The 25,240-nt window shown below is 34.9% G+C and overlaps 1 protein-coding gene across 7 annotated transcripts in view; it reads left to right on the top strand.

Annotated features, from left to right (window-relative positions):
- Positions 1-25,240, top strand: part of LOC106800303 (disintegrin and metalloproteinase domain-containing protein 5-like) — a 184,608-nt gene that overhangs the window by 128,807 nt on the left and 30,561 nt on the right. For 5 of the 7 annotated variants that reach the window (XM_087418545.1, XM_087418543.1, XM_087418542.1 and 2 more), the window contains 4 exons: positions 2,064-2,154; positions 2,760-2,979; positions 23,373-23,459; positions 24,143-24,254. In XM_087418545.1, the coding sequence (XP_087274671.1) occupies positions 2,064-2,154; positions 2,760-2,979; positions 23,373-23,459; positions 24,143-24,254 (510 nt within the window). The remainder of the gene's footprint in view (positions 1-2,063; positions 2,155-2,759; positions 2,980-23,372; positions 23,460-24,142; positions 24,255-25,240) is intronic. The other 2 variants (XM_087418547.1, XM_087418548.1) reach the window with 1 other exon arrangement.

Below are 25,240 nucleotides of genomic sequence, written 5' to 3' on the forward strand. Positions count from 1 at the left end.
ATCTCTTGGGCCCCAGGAGAATTAGATGACAGAACCACAGTGGATATGGTCCTGGGAGGGAAAAAAATTCTGGTCAGGAGTGGCTCGGCCAGGGCAGCAGGTCTTTGAATCAAGAAAACAACGCAGAAATACCTGCCGTCCTAAGCCTCAAAACTTGAACCGAGAAAGGCCACTGGAGAGGATGTTGAGTTGTTCATTGTGGTGGGAGATCCTGGGGGCAGTCTTGGAGATACCTCATGTTTCACTGCTTCCTTTTTCCCTCCAGTGCATGTGAGGTGATGGCAGCAGGTTACTGACGCAGTTCCCCACACCACTCGAGGGAGCCGTAGGCTGATTGGAAAGGGCGGTTCCAGTGGTACAGTAAAGCAAGGTTACACAACAAACAATGACCTGTCCCTATCTAAAATTTAGTGTTTTGTTCATCATGGATTTTCCTTGCAATTAATTTTGACTTTTTAAAAAATATTATAGTAAGATGTTATTTGATTATTGAGTTTTTCTCCCCTACCCCCTTAAATTTTACACCATCCTATTCCTGGCCCTATATAGAATTTGAGAGAATTGGAAGGTTCAAATTAGATTTAATCAAAGCAGTATTTTGATTGGAGCAAAGCAAACAAAAGCTAATTACTTATTGGGTCAGTTTAAGAGTAAGCCTTTTCAAAAGAGAGGCTGATTATGGTGGATTCTCCTCACAAATCTATTTGACCTGTTTTTGTAACATCCTGTACATTTATGGATTGTGTCTTTCAGGAGAGAGAGAGTGAAATTTATAGATCATGTTCTCCAACTATGAAAATCGGTGAAATTACTGAAGAGATCTCCCTTGTCAATTAATAGTGGTGACAACAAAAGATCTCAGTTCTTATTACACGTGATTAACATAATCAACACAACCCAACTCTAAATGACCAAGTCAAAGTGATGGGGCAGCTATTATATTGTGGGGGATCAGAATTTGCCATCCCAAAAATGTGTCTCTTTTGCTTGCTTATTTTTAAGAACAAAAGACTCAGAAAGAGACTTTGACCTTCCCCCAAACTGCCTAAAAGAATTTAAGACAGTAGGCCTGTCCCAGGAAGGAGCCATCCCCATAGATAACCTTAGGTGTGGTAGACTGGGAGAAACCTTGCTAGCCATATTTTGATCAAAGTTCACTCTTGGGTCACACTGTCTATAGACGGCCCAGTAAACATTTGTTTACCAAATATATGCTTTTCCATCCCCATGTAAATTGTCTTCCTCCCCTTTGAAGTCCCCAAACTACTACCCACAGCGTCCTCCTTTATCTTTAACTAAAGATGGTATTTAAGGTGGTGGCTTCAGTCATTTTGGCAAGTTACTCAGTTTTCCTGGGTTTCTCCCATGGATAGATGTTATTAAACTTTGTTTGATTTTCTTGTTATTCTATCTCATGTCAATTTAATTCTTAGGCCAGCCAGAAGAATGTAGAGGTTAGAGGAATAGTTCTTTCTCTCCTACAATACATGTTTGAATTTTTCATGATTTTTAAATTAGACATAACTAAATATATAAAAGGGCTGAAGTAAGTGAACATTAATGTCCTTCCTAATTTTAAAATTCAGTAATTCTTAGTAATTGTTAGGATACTACGCAACAGAGATGAGGACTCTAGTATGGAATAAGAAGAGTTAAATCAAATGCTTTTTGGGTTTCTTATCAGTATTGCATTATAGATATTATTTCTCTCCTGTTTTGTTTGGAATAAGAGCAAACTATGTTTTCACATTGGGTAGGAAAATAAGGCAGAAAGTAAAGAATTTAGAGGAAGTAGAGAAGGCCATGGATGCTTATTTTTCTAACAATATAGGGCTTCTTGAATAATGTTGCTGTTTACTCTGTTTTCTGTTTGGTACAGAACAAAGTCTACCAGGCTTAAAATGAGGAGCTCTCTTTTAAATCCTAGATCTGCCCTTAGCAACTTGTTAATGCTAGGTAATCCCCTAGGGATCACATTATAATTTCCAGAATAAGTCTATTAATTCTATAATGATAATTGGAATTGTGTATTATAATTTACTTAAGTTTTTTTTTTCTTTTAGCTTCTAGAGGTGCTCCATTTTCTTGTTATGATGAAGTAAATTCAAGAGGAGATAGATATGGAAATTGTGGCCGATCTTATTGTGATTTTCCGTATGTATTTAGAAAATTGTAATTTTGGAATGTAAGTTATGTATTGCTAAGATGCTAGAATGTATTATTATGTACACACTAAAATGGCATTTTATATGAAGTTTTCTCTGTTTCATGATCTGAGCTGAACAGTATTACCCGTTGCCTAGAAATAACATGTACTCAGTACCTATAATGTTACAGCAATAATGATCATAAAAATTGCCTCTATTTCTTGTTGTGATGAGCTAGACATTGTGTTAGGTAGTATACATACATTATATATTTATATACATCAAACATTTGTAGTAAGAATTATTTATCCCATTTTTTAAAATAAAAATACTGAAGACCAGTGATCATTTGCTTAAATTTCAGAAACTAATATAGGACAGGTCAGGGCTTTCTGATTGTAAACATCATTAATTTTTCCCTTGTCACATTACCTTACAAAACAAAAAGAGGCACATCATACAGAAGTCAATGTGCTCAAATAATTTACTGAGAGAAAATTGTTGAAGCCTGGATTTAAATTAGTAAAACGCTTTTTTAACTTAGCTATATCAGCAATCTGCGTTATTTCAGTAAATGATAAGAGAAATTTTTTTTCTGCCTTATGCTTCTAGTAATCTTCTATGTGGAAAATTAGTTTGTGCCTGGCCACACAGAGAATTAATAACACGTGCAAATTTATCTGTGATTTACACACATGTACGAGATGAAATATGTGTGTCTACATTTCTAAACAAAGACAAGTATCCTAGAAATTCACTGACAACAGTTGAAAGACCTGAAGACAGAGATGAAACATTTGTACAAGATGGCACTGTGTGTGGTCCTGATATGGTAATTAGAACTACAAAATTTCAAGTGTTTTAAAGATTATTTTTATCATTATACTTGTTTTGGCGATATACCAACCAATGCATTTTTTTATTGATGTTTTAATAGTTTATAACATTGTGAGATTTTTGGTTGTACATTTTGGTTTGTCCATCACCATATACATGTCTCCCTTCACCCCGTGTGCTCACCCCCTACCCGCATTGCACCTGGTAACCACAATACAGTTTTCTCTGTCCATATGTTGATTTACCTTCCACATATGAGTGAGATCATATTGTGTTTGTCTTTCTCTTTCTGGCTTATTTCACTTAACATAATACCCTCCATGTCCATCCATGTAGTTGCAAATGGGACAATTTTGGCTTTTTTATGGCTGAGTAGTATTCCATTGTATATATATACCACACCTTCTTGACCCAATCATCAGTTGAAGGACACGGGTTGCTTCCACTTCTTGGCTGTAGTGAATAATGCTGCAGTGAACATAGGGGTGCATAAGCCTCTTTGGATTGTTGATTTCTGGTTTGTTGGATAGATTCCCAGTAGTGGGATAGCTGGATCATAGGGTGTTTCTATTTTTAATTTTTTGAGGAATCTCCATACTGTTTTCCATAGAGGCTGCACTAGTTTGCATTCCCACCAGCTGTGTATGAGGATTCCTGTTTCTCCACATCCTCTTCAACATTTGTTGTTTTGTGTCTTTGTGATTAAAGCCCTTCTAACAGGTGTGAGGTGATATCTTAGTGTTGTATTGATTTGCATTTCCCTGATGATTGGTGATGAACACCTTCTCATGTGCCTATTGGCCATCTGTATATCTTCTTTGGAGGAGTGTCTGTTCATTTCCTCTGCCCATTTTTTGACCAGGTTGTTTGTTTTTTTGTTGTTCAGTTGTGTGAGTTCTTTATATATTATGAAGATTAACCGCTTGTCAGATATATGTTTTGCAAATATTTTCTCCCAGCTGGTGTGTTGTCTGTTCATTTTGATTCTGGTTTCATTTGTCTTGTAGGAGCTCTTTAATCTGATAAAGTCCCACTTGCTTATTTTTTCTTTAGTTTCACTAGTCTGAGTAGGCATGGCATCCAAAAAGATTCCTTTTGACCAATGTCATGTAGTGTGTTGCCTATATTTTCTTCTATGAGTTTTATAGTTTCAGGTCTCACCTTCAGGTCTTTAATCCATTTTGAGTTAATTTTTGAGAATGGCGATAGCAGATGGTCCATTTTCATTCTTTTGCATGTGGCTGTCTAGTTTTCCCAACACCATTTATTGAAGAAACTTTCCTTTATCCATTTATGTTCTTAGCTCCTTTGTCGAAAATTAGCTGTCCGTATATGTGTGGTTTTTTTTCTGGTCTTTCAATTCTGTTCCATTGATCTGTGTGTCTGTTTTTGTACCAGTACCACGCTGTTTTGATTACTATTGCTTTGTAGTATGTTTTGAAGTCAGAGATTGTGATGCCTCCAGCTTTGTTCTTTTTTCTTAGGATTGCTTTAGCTATTCAGGGTCTATTGGTGCCCCATATGAATTTTAGTATTCTTTTTTCTATTTCTGTGAAGAATGTCATTGGGATTCTGATTGGGATTGCATTGAATCTGTAGATTGCTTTAGGTAATATAGACATTTTAACTATGTTTATTCTTCCAATCCATGTGCATGGGATGTCTTTCCATTTCTTTATGTCATCATTGATAGGTCTTTCACCACATTGGTAAGATTTATTCCTAGATATTATATTCTTTTTGATGCAATTGTACATGGTATCTTTTTGAGCTCTCTTTCTGTTAGTTTGTTATTAGCATACAGAAATGCAACTGATTTTTGTAGATTGATTTTGTACCCTGTGACTTTGCTGTAGTTGTTGATTATTTCTAATAGTTTTCCAATGGATTCTTTAGGGTTTCCTATATATAAAATCATGTCGTCTGCAAATAGTGAGAGTTTCACTTCTTTGTTGCCTATTTGGATTCCTTTTATTCCTTTTTATTGCCTAATTGCTCTGGCCAAAACCTCTAGTACTATGTTGAATAAGAGTAGTGAGAGTGGGCAGCCATGTTTCATTCCTGTTCTCAGAGGAATGGCTTTCAGCCTTTCCCCGTTGAGTATGATATTGGCTGTGGGTTTGTCATAGATAGCCTTTATTATGTTGAGGTACTTTCCTTCTATTCCCATTTTGTTAAGTGTTTTTATCATAAAAGGATATTGGATCTTGTCAAATGCCTTCTCTGCATCTATGTGGTTTTATTCTTTGTTTTGTTGATGTGGTTTATCACGTTGATTGATTTGTGGATGTTGAACCATCCCTGTGTCCCTGGTATAAATCCCATTTGATCATGGTGTATGATCTCTTTAATATATTGCTGTATTCGGTTTGCCAATATTTTGTTGAAGATTTTTGCATCTATGTTCATCAGCGATATTGGCCTGTAATTTTCCTTCTTTGTATAGTCTTTGTCTGGCTTTGGTATCAGGGTGATGTTGGCCTTGTATAATGAGTTAGGAAGTGTTTCATCTTCCTCTATTTTTGGAATAGTTTGAGATGTATGGGTGTTAAGTCTTCTTTTAATGTTTGGTAAAATTCACCAGAGGAGCTATCTGGTCCTGGAGTTTTATTTTTGGGGAGGTTTTTGATTACTATTTCAGTCTCTTTACTTGTGATTGGTCTATTCAGATTCTCCATTTCTTCTTGGTTCAGTTTTGGGAGGTTGTATGAGTCTAAGAATTTATCCCTTTCTTCTAGATTGTCCAATTTGTTGGCATATAATTTCTCATGGTATTCTCTTATAGTGCTTTGTATTTCTGTTGTATCTGTTGTACTTTCTCCTCTTTCATTTCTAATTTTATTCATTTGAGTCTTCTCTTTTTTTCTGAGTAGGTCTGGCTAAGGGTTTGTCAATTTTGTTCATCTTCTCAAAGAACCAACTCTTTGTTTCATTAATCCTTTCTACTGTTTTTTTGGTCTCAATTTCATTTATTTCTGCTCTGATTTTTATTATTTCTCTCCTTCTGCTGACTTTGGGCTTGGTTTGTCCTTCTTTGTCTAGTTCTGTTAGGTGTAATTTAAGGTTGCTTATTTGGGCTTTTTCTTGTTTGTTAAGGTGGGCTTGTATCACTATGAGTTTCCCTCTCAGGACTGCTTTTGCTGCATCCTATATGATTTGGTATGGCATATTTTCATTTTCCTTTGCTTCCAGATATTTTTTAATTTCTCCTTTAATTACATCAATGATCCTTTTGTTGTTCAGTAGCATCTTGTTTAATCGCCACATGTTTGTCACTTTTCCAATTTTTTTCTTGCAGTTGATTTCCAGTTTCATAGCATTATGGTCTGAAAAGACACTTGTTATGATTTCAATCTTCTTAAATTTATTGAGGCTTTATTTGTTTTCCAACATGTGGTCTACCCTTGAGAATGTTCCATGCGCACTTGAGAAGAATGTGTAGTCAGCTGTTTTTGGATGGAGTGATCTGTATATGTCTACTAGGTCCATCTTGTCCAGTTTTTCATTTATGTCCACTGTTTCTTTATTGACTTTTTCTCTGGATGATCTATCCATTGGTGTAAGTGGGGTATTAAGATCCCCTACTATTATTGTGTTGTTGTTAATATCTCCTTTTAGGTTTGTTAATAGTTGCTTTATATACTTTGGTGCTCCTGTGTTGGGTGCATATGTATTTATAATTGATATGTCTTCTTGGTGGAGTGTCCCCTTTATTATTATATATTGCCCTTCTTTGTCTCTCTTAACCTGTTTTATCTTGAAGTCTACTTTGTCTGATATGACTATGGCAACACCTGCTTTCTTTTGTTTGCCATTAGCTTGGAGTATTGTCTTCCATCCTTTCACTCTGAGGCTGTGCTTGTCTTTAGAGCTGAGATGTGTTTCCTGGATGCAGCATATTGTTGGGTCTTGCTTTTTAATCCATCCTGCCACTCTGTATCTTTTGATTGGAGAGTTCAATCCATTTACATTTAGGGTAGGGCCGGCCCCGTGGCTTAGCGGTTAAGTGCACGCACTCCACTGCTGGCGGCCCGGGTTCGATCCGGGGTGCGCACCGACGCACCGCTTCTCTGGCCACGCTGAGGCCGCATCCCACATACAGCAACTAGAAGGATGTGCAGCTGTGACCTACAACTATCTACTGGGGCTTTGGGGGAAAAAAATAAAATAAAATAAAATTACATTTAGGGTAATTATTGATATATGAGGGCTTAATGTTGCTGTTTTCTCACTTATTTTCCGTTCTTTTGCATTTCCTTTTTTTTCTTGTCCCATGTGTTTCAGACTGCCAATTCAGTTGGGTTGTTCTGTCTTATGACTCTTCTAGTTTTCTCTTTGTTTATCATATGTGATTTTGATTTGATTATTTCTTTAGTGGTTACCTTGAGCTTTGTGTAAAAAATCTTGTGTATGGGTTAGTCGATTTTATAATGGCCTCTTATTTCCTTATACTAAGACAATTCAATCTCTTTCCTCTTCCCCTTCTAAGTCATTCTTGTTATAACTTGTTCTATCTTGTGTTGTGGGTGTATGTTTACAGTGATGAGCTTATATTTATTTTTGGTGATTTCCTTCATTTGATCTTTGATTTTGGTATTTAAGTGGTTGCTAATGTATTCCGGTAAAGATCTACTATTTTTCTGATTTTGTCTACCTATGTTTCTCCTCAGTCATGTACTTTTGCATTGTGGTTCCTGTATTCGCCTTGTTTTTCCTCATCCTGGAAATATGTGGCTGCTGTTTCCACCTGCTGCCACCATTTGGAGGTTAAGGACTGTGTAGTCTGAGCAACCCCCCCCCCCCGCCCCGTGATCTGCCCCGGCTCCTCCCTGCGATAGGCCAGCGGCTCTGTCTGGTCTGGTCCGCTGAGCTGCAGTGTCGGGCATGGGGGGGGGCTATCTCTTTTGCCCGCTGGGTCCCTGGAGTGGGGGGCTTCTCGCTAGCCCCTCGTTATCTGCTCTCCTGGGGTGCTCAGATGTTGATGGCACCCCTACAGCAGGTCTGAGTCCTCTATGTGGAAGTTTCCCACTAGCTGAGAGAGCCGGAAGAGCTAAGTTTCCCTGCAGAAGGCCACCCCTCCCCCAACTCTGGGAGCTGGCACCGGGATCGCTGGTCTGAGGGGGAGACCGAGGATTTCTCCTTAACTCTCCCCACCTCCTCCAGGGGCCCCAGCACCTCCACTCTCAGATGTGCCGCAGCATAGACCTTTCTGATCTTCCTTTTTTCTGTGTAGGAGTCCCTTGTTGGTCTGTGCCTGACCCTTTTGTTGTATCTTATCAGGGGAAGAGTTTACGGGAAAGCTCACTCCGCCATGATGCTGACGTCACTCCCAATGCATTTTTAAACAGCCTTATTGAGGTATCGTTTACCATAACATTCACGCATGATAAGTGTACAATTTATTGCTTTTGATTAATTTATAGTTGTGCAACCATCACTACATCCAGTATTAGAACATACCATCACCCCCAAATTTCCCTGTTGCCCATCCCCACCCCTAAGCAACACACCCAGTTTCCCCTATTATTAATGTCTAACAATAGTATGGTACACTTGATATAATCAGTGAATCAATGTTGATACATTATTATTAACTACATCCCATACTTCAGTCAGATTTCCTTAGCTTTTACCTGACGTCTTTTTTCCAGGATTCCACTCAGGATACCACATTACGTTTATTAGTTGTGTATCCTTAGGCTCCTCTTGAGAATGACAGTCTCTCATAATGTCCTTGTTTTTTGATGGCCTTGAAAGTTGTGAGGAGAACTAGTCAGATATTCTGTAACATGTCCCTCAGTTAGGATTTGTCTGATGTGTTTCTTATGATTAGTCTGGGTTTATGTGCTCTTAGGAGGAAGACCACAGAGGTAAAGTGCCCTTTCAAGTGTACATACTTGATGATGTGAACCTTGATCGCCTGACTGAGGCAATGTTTGTCAGATTTCTCACTGTAAAATTACTCTTTTTATCCCTTTCCATATTGTACTTCACTGAAAGAAGTCACTATGCATAGCCCACACTTAAAGAGTAGGAAACTATGTTCTACCTTCTTGAGGGCTCAGTATCTACATAAATTATTTTGAATTCTTCTGCACAGAAGGTTTGTCTTTTCTTCTCCATTTATTTATTCAGTCATTTATTTGTAACAATATGGACTCATGGATATTTATGTTGTAGCCTGGGTTCTAATCCAGTAGTATTTTATTTCATTGTGCAAATTGTTCTAGATTTGGCCATTGGGAGTTCTTTCAATTGATTCCTGTCTCTGTTTGACATACTCTTATCACTGCGGGATTTTTTTTTTTCTTTTGAGTGCGCCCTTACTTCCTGGAATCACAAGATGTTCTAGGTTCATCTGGTATGTTTCCTGCTTCAGTTCCCAGAATCAGCCATTCTCTAAAGAGCCCTGGTTCATTTTAATGGGAAATGGTATTTAGAAACCAAGACCTAGGTGCAAATTGTGCATTTTGCTACTGGAGTGTCACTGCTTTTGGCCCCATAAGCAGGCAGACCTAGGAAATATATATCTATATAATATTCATATATATATATACACACACATATTCATATATATGAATACGTGTATATGTATATTCACACTCATATTTTACATATATTTCTATATATATCCAGATATCTACATTAAAAAAGCATGAGGTCAAAATTATACTTTCAAATTGAATTCACAATATAGGGTTCATTCTAGCTTCCTACCCTTTCATATTTATAACTGTTTTCTCTGACAATGACACACTTTGTTCCTAATTTCCATATATATATATATTTTATTTCATCGTAGAATGCATCTAGAATACATTAAGTAGTTTCAGAATTGCTAACTCATTCCACTGTGAAAAAAATACTAATTAGGATTCAATATTTGTTTTTACTTCTTTTTGCCTTGGTCTTGAATATATATGTAAAAATACTTTATTCAAGAGTTACTTGGGGTAATTCACATTTTCCCCCTCAATATGGTTATAGTATTCATTTGAAAAACAGTAGGCTTTGAGGTTTTCCCCTGTCCTTGTTAATTTTATTTTATTTTAATTTTTGAGGTGCAAAATACAAAATGATTTTAAGGTTCAAAGCTGTATAGGTTTATACTCAGGAAATTATCATTTTCCCATCCTTCTACCCCACTCCCATCTCTGCAACTTTTCTGTCCCATTCTCATTACTCTTTGCTACTCCCAATTGAGAAATAATTAGCTTGTATTAGTTTCTGATTATCTTACCTCTTGTTTTTTGCACAGTGGATCAGACACATGTACATTTTTTATATCCCCTTCATTGTTATGCAAAAGGTAGTCTACTGTAGATGCTCTTTTGCACTTTTTTTTTTTTGCTTAATACATTTGTGGTAATAAATTTATATAACTTCTAGAGAGCTTCCTTGTTCTTTTATATTTTCTGGCTGAGTTTTATTTGATTTATTAAAACAAATGTAATTTTTCCATTATGGAATAATATACGCACATCAAAAATGACTTTCAAATACAAAGAAGGCAAAAAAGCATCCATAGTACCACCACCTAGAGATAAATTCTGTTTATATTTCTTTCCAGTATTTTTAGTGTTTATAAAATTTTTTCACTGTTTTAAAATTATAAAATTAATATAAATGTAAATTATAAAGGTGTAATATATCAATTTCTTAAATGGAGAAAAATATGAAGAAGGTAAACCATTACTCAGAATTAATCACAGTTAATAGTAGTTTTTTCCTTTAATTAAACTTTTTATTTTGGAATAATTATACTTTAATGGAAAGTTGTAAAAATAGTTAAGACAGGACCTGTATATCCTTCACCGAGATTTTCTTAACATCTATAACTATAGTACAATATCAAAAACAGGAAATTGACAGTGGTAGAGACTGTATGTAGATTTCATCTCTTTTTACATGAGTGTGTGTGTGTGTGTATGTTTGAGTGCGTGTGTGTAGTTCTGTGCAATTCTATCACATGTGTATGTTCGTGGAACCACCACTGCAATCAAGATACAGAACTGTTCCATCACCAAAATGGATCTCCCTCATGGTATCACTTTGTAGTCACGCCTATGTGTCCCTAACCCCTGGTTCTAATCAGTTCTCTAACTCTGTAACTTTGTCATTTGGAGACTGTTATAATAATAGAATCGTGTGTGTAACCTGTTGAGATTAGTTATTGTCCCCCAGCCTATTGTCCTTTGGTTCCATCCGGGATGCTGCATGTGTCAATAGTTTCTTCATGTTTGGTGCTGAGTAGTATTTCATTGTATGGATTTACCGCAGTTTAACCATTCATACATTTACGAGTATTTGACTTGTTTCCAGTTTTCAGCTATTACAAAGTTGCTATTGACATTTGTGTGTAGGTTTTGTGTGGACCTAAATTTTCATTTCTCTGAGATAAATTCCCAGGAGTGCAATTGCTGGGCCGTATGGCACATGTCTGTTTAATTTCATAAGGAATGGCAAATCTATTTTTCAGAGTGGCTGTACCGTTTTATATTCCCACCAGTGATATATGAGAGATCCAATTTCTCTGCATCCTCACCAGCATTTGGTATTATCACTAACTTTTTTTTTTTAGCCTTTCTAGTAGATGGGTAGTGATGTCTTATTGTGGTTTTAATGTGCATTTCCTTAATGGCTAATTATGTATATCTTTTCGTGTGTTTGCCATTTATATATCCTTGTCAGTGAAATGGCTCTTGAAATCTTTTTTGCATTTTCTAGTTGTATTTTTTTATTTTACTGTTGAGTTTTGAGATTTCTGTATATATTCTGGATACTAGTCTTTTGTCAGTTATGTACTTTCCAAATATTTTCTTTCAATCTCTAGCTTATATTTTCATCCTCTTCACATGGGCTTTCACAAAGTAAACACTTTTAAGTCAACTCAAAGAGCTCTTTGCCTAGCCCTAGATCCCCTGAATTTTCTCCCATGTGTTTTTCTAAATGTCCTATAGTTTGAGTAAATTTTTGAATAAGGTGTGAGATTTAGGTCAAGATTTTATTTTTGTCTCTGGATGTTTTATTAGTCACATTCTCCAAACAGAACCAACAGTGTATGTATACATATATATACATAATATATTTAAATATAAATAAATATATACATATATTTATACATTTATATACGCACATATATACATTTATACACACACACACATATATGTGTTTACAGAGAGAGAGAGTGATTTATTTTAAGGAATTTGTTCATGTGTCTGTGGGGGCTGGCAAGTCCAAAATCTGTAGGGCAGGCAGTTAGGATGGAAATTCAGGTAAGAGTTGATGTTTCATTCTTGAGTCTGAATTCCACAGAGCAGCAGGATGGAAACTCAGGCAGTTTCTATGTTACAGTCAGGAGGAGAATTCCTTCTTCTTTCAGGAAAGTGTTTGCTCTTATGGCTTTCAACTGTTTGGATGAGGCCCACCTACTTTATGGAAGGTAATTTGCTTTACTCAGAGTCTGCTGATTTAAGTGTTAATCACATCTAAAAACCACCATCACAGCAAAATCTGGACTAGTGTTTGACCAAACAACTGTGCACTGTAGTCGAGCCAAGTTGACATGTAAAATTGACCATCACAGATGTACAGTTGCTCTAGCAACATTTGCGGAAAAGGTTATCCTTCCGCCATTAAATTGCTTATACACTTTTATTCAAAAACAGTTGATTATATTTGTGTGTGTCTACTTCTAAGGTTTTATATTCTGTCCTATTGGTTTTTTGTCCCTCTACCAATATCACACTGTTGATTACTTTAGCTATATAGGAAGCCTTAATATCAGATAGAGTGAGGCCTTCCATTTTATTCTTTCTGTCAAGATTGTTTTTGTTATTCTGTGGCTTATGCCTTCCCACATAAATTTTATAATAAGCTTGTCTTTGCTTATGAGCAAGCTTGCAAAGATTTTGATAGGAATTGCATTAAACCTAGATCAATTTGTAGAGAATCGACATCTTTATTATGTTGAAACTTCCAACCTATAAACATACTGTATGCCTCCAATTATTAAGGTCTTCTTTGATTACTTTCATCATCATTTTGTGATTTCCACAAAACCAGTCCTGTACATGATTTGTTAAATGTATAAATCTGTTTTTCATTTCCTCTTGAGTGATTTTCAATGATTTTGTGTTGTTAAATTTTGGTTTCCTCATGTTCACTGTTAGTATATAGAAATTCAACTACTTTTTGTGTGTGGAGCTTATATCCTGCAATGTTGCTGAACTAAAGTATTAGTTTTAGGAGATTTTTTCATAGATTCCTTGGGATTTTCTACTTAGATTTAATTTGGAAATAGAGGCAATTTTTTTCTTCCTTTTTAATCTGTATACCTTTTGTTTCTTTTTCTTGCTTTACTGCAGTGGCTAGAACTTCTAGTACAATGTTGAATATGAGTGGTCAAAGTGGACATGTTTGGCCTTGTTCCCAATCTTGGGAGGAAAGCAGTAGGTTTTTCATCATTACGCATAAGGTTAGTTGTAGGCTTTTTTTTGTAGATGTCCTTTATCATGTTGAACTAATTGTCCTCTAATGCTAACTTGCTGAGAGTTTTTATAATTGTTTCTTGGGTTTTGTCATGTGTTTTTTCTGTGTCAATGGACATGGTCATATGATTTTTCTTCTTTAGTTTGTCGGTATGTTGGATTACATTGATAGATTTTTGAATGTTGAACCGGCCATGCATACCTGATAAAAATCCCATTTGGTCATGGTTTATAATTCTTTTTATACACTGTTGGATTTAGTTTGCTAATATTTTGTTAAATAATTTTTGTATCTAAGTTCCTGAGAAATATTGGTCTGTAGTTTTCTTTTTTTGTACTGTGTTTGTCTGATTTTGGCCATTTTATATGGCCTCATACAATAAGTTGGGAAGTATTCCCTCATTTTCTATTTTCTGAAAGAGATAATTTTTCTGTAAATGTTGGTAGAATTCTCCCAAGAGATAATCTGGGTCTGGAGATCTCTTTTTACAAGATCTTTTTAATTGTGAATTCAAAGTCTTCAATTGTTATGAGAATCTTCAGGTTATCAATTTCTTCTTGTTGAATTTTGGTCATTGTATTTTTCTAAAAATTGGTCCATTTCTCCTAAGTTTTTGAATTTATGAGTGTAAAGTTGTTCGTGGTATTCCCTTATCATCACTTTAATGCCTGCAGGATTTGTAGTGATATTCTCTACTTCATTTCTGATGTTAGTGATTTGGATCTTGTCTCTTTTTATATTTCTCAGTCTTGCTAGAAATTTGTCAATTTAATATAAATTTTCAGAGAACCATCTTTTTGTTTCATTGTTTTTCTCTATCGCTTTCCTATTTTCAGTTTAATTCATTTCTGCTCTTATTTCTTTCCCTTTGCTTTGGGTTTATTTTCCTCTACTTATCTAGTTTCCTGAGGTATTAGCTTAAATTATTGATTTGAGGGCTTTCTTCATTTTGAGTGTAAGCATTTAGTCCTGTAAATTTCCCTCTCAACACTGCTTTAGCTACCCCCCACATATTTTGATATGTTATAGTTTCATTTTTTTCAGTTCTATATATTTTTTATTTCAAGAGTTCTTCTTTGACATGTGAATTATTTAGAAATGTGTGGCTTAATTTTCACATGTTTACAGATTTCCCTGTTGTTTCTTTTACTGATTTCAAGTTTAATTCTATTACTGTCATAGAACACAGCCTCTAGAGTTTTAATTTTAAAAAAATTTTTGAGGTTTGCTTTTTGGGGCAGGATATGGTTTACCTTGCTGCATGTTCCATGGGTGCTTGCCAAAATGTGTATTCTGCTGATCTTGGGTGGAGTGTTCATATATATCAATTAAATCCTGTTGGTAGATTGTGTCGTTTAGATCTTTTATATCTTTGCTGATTTTCTGTCTAGAGTCTGCAAGTTGCTGAGAAGGAGGTGTTGCAGTCTCCAGTTATAATTATGGATTTGTCTGTTTCTCCTTTCAAATCTGTCCATTTTTGCCTTATGTATTTTGTCACACGTATTGAGGCTCCATTGCTTTGTATGCACACATTTAGTATCATTGGGTATTATTAGTGGGATGATTCTTCTATTTTTACATAATGTCCCTCTTTGTTTCTAGTAATTTTACTTGCTATAATGTCGACCAGATATTAATCTAGTCACATGTGCCATTTTTGGATTAATGTTTGCATGGTATAACTTTTCCTGTCCTTTTACTTTAAACCTACCTATACCACTGAATTTTAAGTGAGTTTTTGTAAGCATTGGATAGTTGAGTTGTGGTTTTTATACCATGCTAGTCTCTGTCTTTTGATTGGTTTATTTAGACCATCTACATTTAATGAAATTATTGATATGTTATTTAAGTCTACCTTTCATTATTAGTTTCCTCTGGTTCTCATTCTTGTTTCTTTTTTATTGGCTTCCTATGGGTTACTTAATTTTTTTAGGATTCTATCTTGATTTATTTATAGTGTTTCCAAGTGTATCATCTCTTCTTTGTATAGTTTTCATAATGGTTGTTCTAGGTATTACAATATGCATATGTGACTTAAATAGTCATTGGTGTCAACATTTTGCCACTTTGAAGGAAATATGGAAACCTCAATTCCATTTAAATCCCTTTACCTTCCCTAGTTTTAAATATCATTGATGGTATTAGAATTTTTGTTTCAATCATTAAATCGACTTTAAAAACTAATGAAGGAAACAATGGTCTGTTGTATTTACCCATATTTATACATTTCCACTGTTTATTCTTCCTTGGTAGTGTTGCAAGATACTTTCTTTTATCATTTCCTTACTGTTTCAAGTTTACTGATTCTAGACTCTGTCATCTCCACTCTACTATTAAGCATGTTCAGCGTTTAAGAAAAATTTTTAATCATTGTATTTTTCAGTTCTGTAATTTTCATTTGGTTCTTTGTTTATACCTTCTATTTGTTTGCTGAGATTTTTTATTTTTTTCATTTGTTTCTAGAGAATCTGTAATTGTTGAAGCATTTTTGTGATGGCTGCTTTAAAATCCCTGTCATATAATTCCAGCATCTGAATCATCTTCATGTTGGTATAAATTGATTGTCTTTTCTCATTCAAGTTCTCATTTTCTTAGCTCTTAAAATGACTGTATTTTTATCCAGGACATTTTATCCATTATATGAGGAGACCGTAGGTCCTATTTAAAGCTATTATTTTAGCAGGAAATCACCTTGTTTAGGTCTTGGCCTTCTTTTGTGGGCTGTGATTCCAACAGCAGTTTAATTTTCAGAGCCTTTGTATTGTTATTTTGTTCTGCTTGGTTTATCTCTTGCCACTAAGTCTCCCAGTAGTTTCTGCTGGTTCTTCCTGAAGGCATAGGAAGAATTTCCCCAGGCCAGGCAACAGCATGTCTCTCTCTGCAGGTGGGATGCTTTGGAATCCCCTGTCTGGTCTCTCCATTCCCCTCACCCCTATAGCTGCTCTTAAGTCTCTGGATAGGGAAAGGAGTCTCAGATAACTGGGATCAAAGAGGTTTTTTCGGCTGATCTGTTTGTTATGTCTGCATCTCTCCCTAAGGTTCCCCCCATCCACCCTGGCACACCTGGACATCATAGAGACTTTCCTGGCTTGGCCGCTTGCTGTGATTGGGCCCCTTTTCCAGTACTACCTGCCTGTCCTGACACCTCCTAGAGGAGGAAAGAAGTCTCTGGAGTCTCAGGTCATTGGGGCTGTAAGTTAAAAGAGGATTCCCAGCCAGACTGCTTGCTATGACTGGAGCTCTCTTGCTGGTTCTGCCCACCTATTCCTTTGTCAGGGGAAGGGGAGGAGACTCTTAGGTCCTGAGTGGAAGGAGAGGGTTTCACCTGGCCATTTGCTATTGGTAGGATTCTAAATCCACCCCTCTTGCTGCTGGTGGTGGTCTTGGTCTCCCCTGATCTTGTCAGAATGGACAACATTTGATCTGGGGAAGGAATAAGCCTATCTGGCTTGCCTTCTGTTGCTAGTTTGGGGGCTGGGAAATGCAAGATCTAGGTGGTCTTCCTCTGTTGGGTGAAGAGGACAAGACACTCAGCTGCTATGCTCTTCTTCCAGTCTTGGGTCTCAAACCAACACACCTTCTTACCACCACTTGGAGTTCTCCTTTGGTTGTCTCTTACCCATTTATAATTTTATAATTGTGCTTAGCAAGGACAAGCAAAGAGAACCAGGTCTATGTCATCTCATCTGGACTCAAAGCCATTATTAATTGTTATTTGAATTAGTTTTATTCTGCCATTTTCTCTTGTATTTCCTATAATTTTTGCTTCATAGCTTTTTGATGCTAAGTTATTCCTTTTGTGCGTGTGTGTGTGTGACACTTCCTGTATCTCTTCCAGACAAAATAATCTACATAGTAATGTGTAAATTTATAAAATCTGGAGTCTAATCAGCAGTAAAAGCAAGTCAAACAAAGGTTCATAGATAATGAAATCATTCTTAGATGAGAACAGTCAATTCCCTCTCTGTCTTATTTCCAAGTTTGTATACTTTCTCTTAAAAGTGTGATGTTTGGTCATGAATAATCTCAAAGATTATTCTTGAGCATAAAAATGATGAGTCTTGTGTTTGAGGTTGATTATATACATAGGTGAGCATACAGTTTTGAGCAAACTAGAACCAGAGAATTAATTACTGTCTGGCAATTTCACAAGGAATATAGATCTGGATTTTTAAAATGTTCTTTCTCTGTAAGGCTGGGAAACGAAGCCCAAGGAATGCTCTCTACCGTGTGTCACCTGAAATACCTATAAATATTGGTGAATTTATCTCCCCTCAAGGTTCTCAAAAGCTGTTAAGCTTCATGGCCTATGAGGAAGAAAGCTTCCTTACTAATGTGAACTGGGCCTTTCAGTCTGGAACAGATATTACAGAACAGAAATCTTCCATCTATGATATTTTCATTTTGTATATTTTAGTTTTCATTCTAGAAGTTCTGTTGCTTCCTTTTTTTATATATATATTCTAATACTCTTCTCATTATGTCCATGTATTCTTTTACATCCTTGAGCCTATGGAGTGTATTTATAACAGATATTTTAACTTTCTTGTCTGTTAATTTCACCAACTTTAGCATTAGTCATTATGGCTCTATTGGCTGTTTTTTCTACTATTTCTGGGGTGCATTTTCCTTCATAGTTTATTAATTTTTATTGCATACTGAACATTATTAATTTAATGTTGTTGAATGATTTTTTGCTTTAAAGAGAATTGAACTTGGCAGGAAGTTAAGATACTTGCAGATTAGTTTAATCCTTTCAAGACTCGTTAAGCTCTTTTTAGGGCATAACATGAATTCTTAGGGTATAAATTTTATTCTAGGTTAAATTTTCCTCATTTCTAAATTGTGGCCCTTCTGTGGTGTCTACTAAATGTCTTATGAATTCAACAAGGTCTGTACATTCGGGCTGGTAAGACCTTGGATGATTTGCAGCTCTGTGTGATTTCAGTAATTGTTCAATCTTACAGATCCTTGGTAATTTTTTTCTGGAGGTTGTTCTTACTCAGTGTTGTGGATGTTTGCCCTATATAGGTGCAGATTGTATTCAGCCAAAGACACAAGGCATGTCCTATGCAAATTTATCGAACTCTTTCATTATGTGGTTCCCTCCTCTAGAATAGTCTTCCCAGCAAATTCTAGCTTCCACAGCCTCCTAACTTTCACATACCCGAGAATCTCTATCTCCTTTACTCAGCAAGATTTCCAGGCTGTGTCTGGGTTCCTCCTCAGTACACCTTAGTTGGGAAATTGCCTCCAGGCAGAGTGCCTGAAAAGTGGGATGGCCCACCTCATTTGTTTCTTTTTCTTTTTTTCTCAGAGATCGTAGTCTGAGCTGTCTGTTGTCCAATGTCTAAAAATAGTTGTTTTCTATACTTTGTCCAGTTTTCTAGTTGTTTATGTTAGAAGGGTAATATTGGATCCTGTTATTTTATCCTGACTGGAAGCTGAACTCCTCAAAAAGTTCTTTTTGAGCCTGTATTAATAACTGCATTGGCATGAAAAGTAAAGAAACAGTAAAAGTATTGTTTATGAATTTTGAGGGATCATTGAGAATCAGTTACTAGTTTTAGAGTGTTTCATTTCAGTTTATAAAAGCACAGGTACCAAATTGAGGGTTAGGAAGCATCGAGAAGAGACACAAAGGGCTTCCTTGTATACCATCAGAAATATAGAAAAATTTAAAAACCACACAACTTTTCTCTCATCATTTAATTCAATCCTGTATGATTAATTCTTATTCCCCTGGACATTGAACAGGCAGTTTGCTTTCATGTGGCCCTATGCTCCAGATATAAAGGGTTCTGGTAAATCCTGATTTCAGCCTTGTAGTGTTGTCGGAAAATTGTCTAACCAATGTCAGCTTAAGCTCCGCACCCTGTACCTGTGAGTCTAATTCTTGAATTCAAATAGTTTAGAATACCTGGTATAATCCTCTCTACAGATAAGTGAAGACCTAGTTTCTCTCCTGCATCTGAGAGCAGAGACTTTAGATGAACATCAGAGAAAAGCAGAAGCTGCCAGTTGACCAAAAGCCTGAAAGACTGTGGTTAATTTATTAGAGTCACCAATAGTATCAAAACGGAGAAAAGTAGAATCCTTTTTTTTAGGATGAGGGGTATGATAATAACTCTTTCTTAAGAATTGTATCAAAGTTTCTCTTCAGATGAGAAAACATTATGGAGAGAAATGGACTTAATGATTTTCTAGGAGCTTTCAATGCATTCTTGTAACATGTACAGTGTATAAAACATTTATACAAATAGCATTAATCATGTTTATGTTAATAACATTACAGTTAACCTGGGGAAGTCTAGCTGAATTTCTTTGATTTGACAGGTCTTCCTATGCAGCTCTTACAATGTTATCTAATTACAAAATATGGAGACTACCAAACAAATGTAATGATTTCTAGCGTCCTTATATTTATAAGACAAGAGAACAAGTCTGTGACGTTCCAATGGCAAGCTCATAATTCTCAAACATAGTTTTAGGTATAAAAAAATCCTGAAGAAAAAAACTTTTTTGAATTTAGGGTCTGACCTTGATGAGGCAAAATCAAGAGTCATCAGAGGAGGTACAGTCACTTGATTAAAAAGGATCATTGATGTCTAGTAAAAATTGCTTAGCTACCTATTAATCAATGTGACGATGCAAGTTTATGTAAAATAGGAGAAAGCAGCAAAATTATAAGGAATCTTAGCTCTTTCAGAAATAAGGAACTTGTTAAAAATAACCATTTACATGATACAAAGCACAAAAAATTATTCTGGTGAGATATTGAATCTCTGCCATCTGGGCAGATTGTATATAAGGCAAAGAAAAACTTTGCATTACCTCTGTTAAGAGCAAATTAAATATTTCACAACTAACTGCCATGTATACAATTAAAAAGACCAGATTCTAATTTTGCATCAATATGGTATTTGGCTCTAAAGTATTCACAAACAATTTTTTTTAATTATCTCATGTATAACCTCACGAAAATTGAACAATTGTTGCCAAGATTTTTTCAGACTCATTATTTGCTTGTTTATAGGTATTACAAGCAAGATAAAGTTTACTTTGCACAAAACATCTACAATTTTCTGTATCCATTCAAGTCTTGACTTTCACTGTCCTCTTTCATATTCTGAAACAACCAGTCATATACTATTAAGATGAAACTATTTCATCCTTTGGAAAGCAATTACACATCCCATTATCCTGAACCACAGTTGTCTTCTGCCACTATTGCTACTAGTATGGTCCCAATTGTATTAATTACAATTTCTAACCAAATTAAGTAAGTTCTATTTCAGAGAGAAGTGAGAGGTAGATAATTTATTAATGCCTCTCATTCGGAAGCTAGTTTGCAGCCTAAAAACGCATATACACATAATATAATCCCTTACAGTCATGCTCGTTTTCTTTTACCTTTTTAAAGTGGCAAAAATGAACAAGTTCATTAACACAACCCAAAAGTATAGCCATCCTGTAATACATAAAATATGAAGCAATATTGTATGTATAGATGTGTGTGTGTATGTATATATGCACACGCACAAATACATACAGATTACGAGCAGACTAACTGACATGGTCGAGAATCAGAAACAGAAACAATACAACAAAAAAAACAAAATGAGAAGAAAAAATCCAGAGAAATAGAGAATCAGCTAAATTAAATTTCTGCTGCCACTTGGAAATCACCCCAAAAGCCATGTAGGTACAAGAAAAGGTATATGTATACTTAAACAGTTCAAGAAGAACATTTGTTGGGCAAGGAAATGTATCTGACTCTGTTAAATGAGTCCACTTGGGCATCTCAATGAGGCCTTGAAAACTGTCAAAAATGTTAAAAACATGACTCTTTTACAAATATAAACTGAGCACCTGTCAAACACTTATTTAACTCATTAATAGTTGTTAAATAGTTCACAGAGTGTTTGAAAAACTGTATATTTGGAGGTATTAGGAAAAAGAATATTGAAATACAATCACTGGATTTGATGTAAAACCTGCTAATGTCCTATAGAACAATAAAACCATAATTTGGGGGTTATCGTTTTTCAACTGGACAAAATCTGCCTGACAAAATCTACATGTTAACATATAACTTCACCAAATATAGGTTCTTATTAATAGTGATTACCAAGTTAAACAAAGTACATTCCCTTAGATAACTAAATAATATTTAGGTTGGCCTCAGATGGGTCTCTTAATGAATGTTCAAATATGACATTGAAAAGATATGTGGTTCTCCATTTTCTCTATCTACAAGTTGTGGACAATTTTTCTTTAATAGGTGTATTAGCAATATACCAGCAATATTTGTTATTAATAATCTCCACTCCTCTTTTTAACAGCAACAATAATTTTAAATAGTTTTTATACAGATCATTTTTGATGTTCTGCAATATGTAATCAAGTGATTTTGCATACACTATAGGGACTAATTTTTTAGCAAACATTTGAAGATTTTGTATGAATGCTAGTTTTGGTTGAGTAAGGTATTTTGTGATCAAGCATTTTTCCTCCTATGGACTGTTTTTGTAACATTTCTTCAATTGTACTTATAGTTTCAGTAGAAAAAAATAAATTTTAACTTTTATAATTTTAACTGATTTTAACTTTTTATAATGGACTCTGATTTTTTTCTGATTGGTAGATGAATATTTTGTTTAAATCGAATATTATTATTATAATATTGTATTCTATAATATAATGCATATTATAGTTATTTATGTTGCATATAATAAGAAAACAGTATTAACAATTAATAATATAGCATAATATAATTATAGAATGTCACTAGAATGTTCCATTTTATAAATTAATAATTTATCTAATAACCATTTAACATAGTAATAAATCCTAGAAACTATTCCAAGAGATACTATAGAAAGTTCAATTAACATAAATTTTTTGAGAGAAAGTCTTGAGATGTGCTTGCTAAATTCAAATTTCTTTCTATTTAATACATTTTGATAATAGCACATGAAAATAACCAGAGTATCTGTCACATCTGACAGATACATCTGGGTCATATGGAAACATATGGAATACAAATAGGACCTGAGGCCCCTCTCCCCCTTGAAACCTAAATGATATCGGCTCTAATCTCTATTCCAGAGTTCCAATGCGCCGCTTTCTGCATACCCTTTTGTTATTATGATCCAAAGACAAAACTAACTCCCAAAACAAAACCCCTTCACGAAGTATTGAATTTACTAAAATTTTTGGATAATTAGGAAAGGTCACAAAATTAATGCCATGGATTAGAACAACGTTAATTCACACATTGAACATTCCTTTTCTTAGAAGACCTTTTAGCCATCGCACTGTTGGGAGTCTCATTGTTCTGTTACCTCATATAATTATCTGTTATCCTTGCTTTTCTCTTTCTCCTCATTTTTTCACATGGAATAGTAAATGCTCTTCCTTTGCTGCTCATACCGATGATTTTAAGACCTCAACCTGCCACCTGAGAGTTCTCAACCCTAACTGCTCATGATAATCCTCTGGACCTGCCCCAGAGATTCTGATATAATGGTCTCAGGTGGAGCCCAGGCTTGGGTATTTTTTAAATGCTCTTCAGATAATTCTTGAACTCAAGGGACTAATCAAATTATTTTTTCAGATATTTCTCTAAGAGGACTTCTGGTGCTAGATAGTAAGAAATAGAACTTCCAACTTCTTACATATGATTACGTCTTTACAATCTGAAGGCACATAGCTTATTTCGTTTTTATTTCAATGTAGTCACAATTATTACTTTATTTTATTTTTTGGATTTTTATGCCAATTATTGGTAATATGAATTCTGGAATTTTCTTGAAGTTTTCTTATGTATTATCCATGCACACAATCTGATTGTTCAACTGACTTTATTTTTCATTTCTTTTTGCTTTGTTTTAGTTTTGTTACCACTATGCCTGTGTAGAGGTTCGACATCGGATGGATTTTAGGGCGTGCGATTCTTCTAGACATTGCAATAACAATGGAGTAAGTAATTTCAATTTTCATTTTAAGCAACATGCTTTGAACAATTCAATAAACAGTTTGGAGATTTAAAATAATTATTTGAATGATTATTTTTTATCATTTTCATGCTGCTTGATGTCATTAATAGTCTGTAATTTATAGCTTCAATCTTATTTTCTTAAGAAATCTTGTGGAACTATTTATTAGAGAGATAAAGTAGAAACATTTAAGATGATTCTGGTTGTATAAAGTGTTCGGTAAATATGTGGGATGGATATGCTATAAGCGTCATGTGTTACATTATAACTAAAATGATGTTTTTTTTGCAGAGAGAAGGCAGAAACTGGTAAATAAAGGTTATTAGAATTTTCTTGCTAGTCTTGCCCCTTAATTTAGTCTGGGCTGTTCTGTGAAGCTAGCAAGTAAATGATAATTAGCGGCATGTTACTGGTAATTGCCAGTATTTGGGTCTGGCTGTGATGAGAGTTGAAAGAATTCAAACAAAAAATTGATTTGGCAACAGAAGCTAGATATACTTTCTAAAGTATGGACAATTTCAAAGAAAAATTTGTTGAATTTGTCTATTTAAGATAAATTATCTGGAATGGATAAATTCTCTGTTAAATAAATGAAGCGTATTCATTGGTCTCTCTTGAAAATCATCTTTGTACATAAAAAATTGTTTTATTTTCTGATTATTCCAGATTTGCAACAATTTTAACCATTGCCATTGTAATGACGGGTTTGTTCCTCCTCACTGCCAACCAAAGAAAGGAGAATTTGGAAGTATTGATGATGGACACAAGATTAAAACTGGTTAGTGTCTTAAAAATTTTATTAATCAATGACAATATCTAAGAGAATAAATTAAAGTGTAGGTTCCAAGCTACATTACAAAGCAACTGATGTCAACAAATACAGTTTTATTTTATTTATAAGATTTTAAAAAATCTAAGCCAGTATAAGTTTGTGCTGTTCTTTCTATAGCAACAATGACATTGTTTGCTAACAAAAAGTATACCCAATGTTAGGCAATTTTAAAAGTAGAAATTCCGGTGCATATAATTTTACCGGTTAATTGGATTGTTTCATATATTCCTGGTTTAAAATAGTAGTCAGTGGTATATTAATGCCACTAGACTCTTTCGCGATATCTTTTATTTCTCTTTCTTGCATTTTAACGACTCTGATCTTGTCTTTTGAAATGTCCTCTTTAGAATCTTCCCCGTGGGGTTCCAAAGTAGTATTTTGAGATTAAGCAAGCCTGGATGAGACTAGGAACAGCTAGGGGATACTCCCTGGTTCCAGAAGGTATTGGGGCCCACCTAATATAACCCGGGAGCAGAGGAGGGCTGTCCACCCTTAAGCCCTCTTTTTTGAGGAAAATAAATAATGCAATTCCTGAGCAGACTTACCTGTAGCTGTATACTGGGGGAGAGGCATACTTAGGGTAACCAACTTTTTAGAGAGCTAACGCACAGCCGTATGACTGTGTATCAGACCAAAAAAAAGAGCATAATAATTTAACATGTAACATATAATTATACACATATATTATTATTATTTTCACATAAATATGTGGAAAAATAAATATTTATTTGAAATTATGTATTATTCTGTATTGTTTACTTTTCTATTACATAAATGCTATTATTGAAGCAAAACAATAATATAACTTGTTAACAGTGTCAATTGATAGTAGTTCATAGTACAATCAATTAAACAAATAATATATATGAGCAAAAATGTAACAATATTTTATACTGAGAATATTTTATAATATGTTATCTGATACAACAATT

This window comes from Ceratotherium simum, chromosome 28 (assembly GCF_057802395.1).
Source record: "Ceratotherium simum simum isolate JZ-2026a chromosome 28, ASM5780239v1, whole genome shotgun sequence".
Taxonomy (NCBI): Eukaryota; Metazoa; Chordata; class Mammalia; order Perissodactyla; family Rhinocerotidae; genus Ceratotherium; species Ceratotherium simum.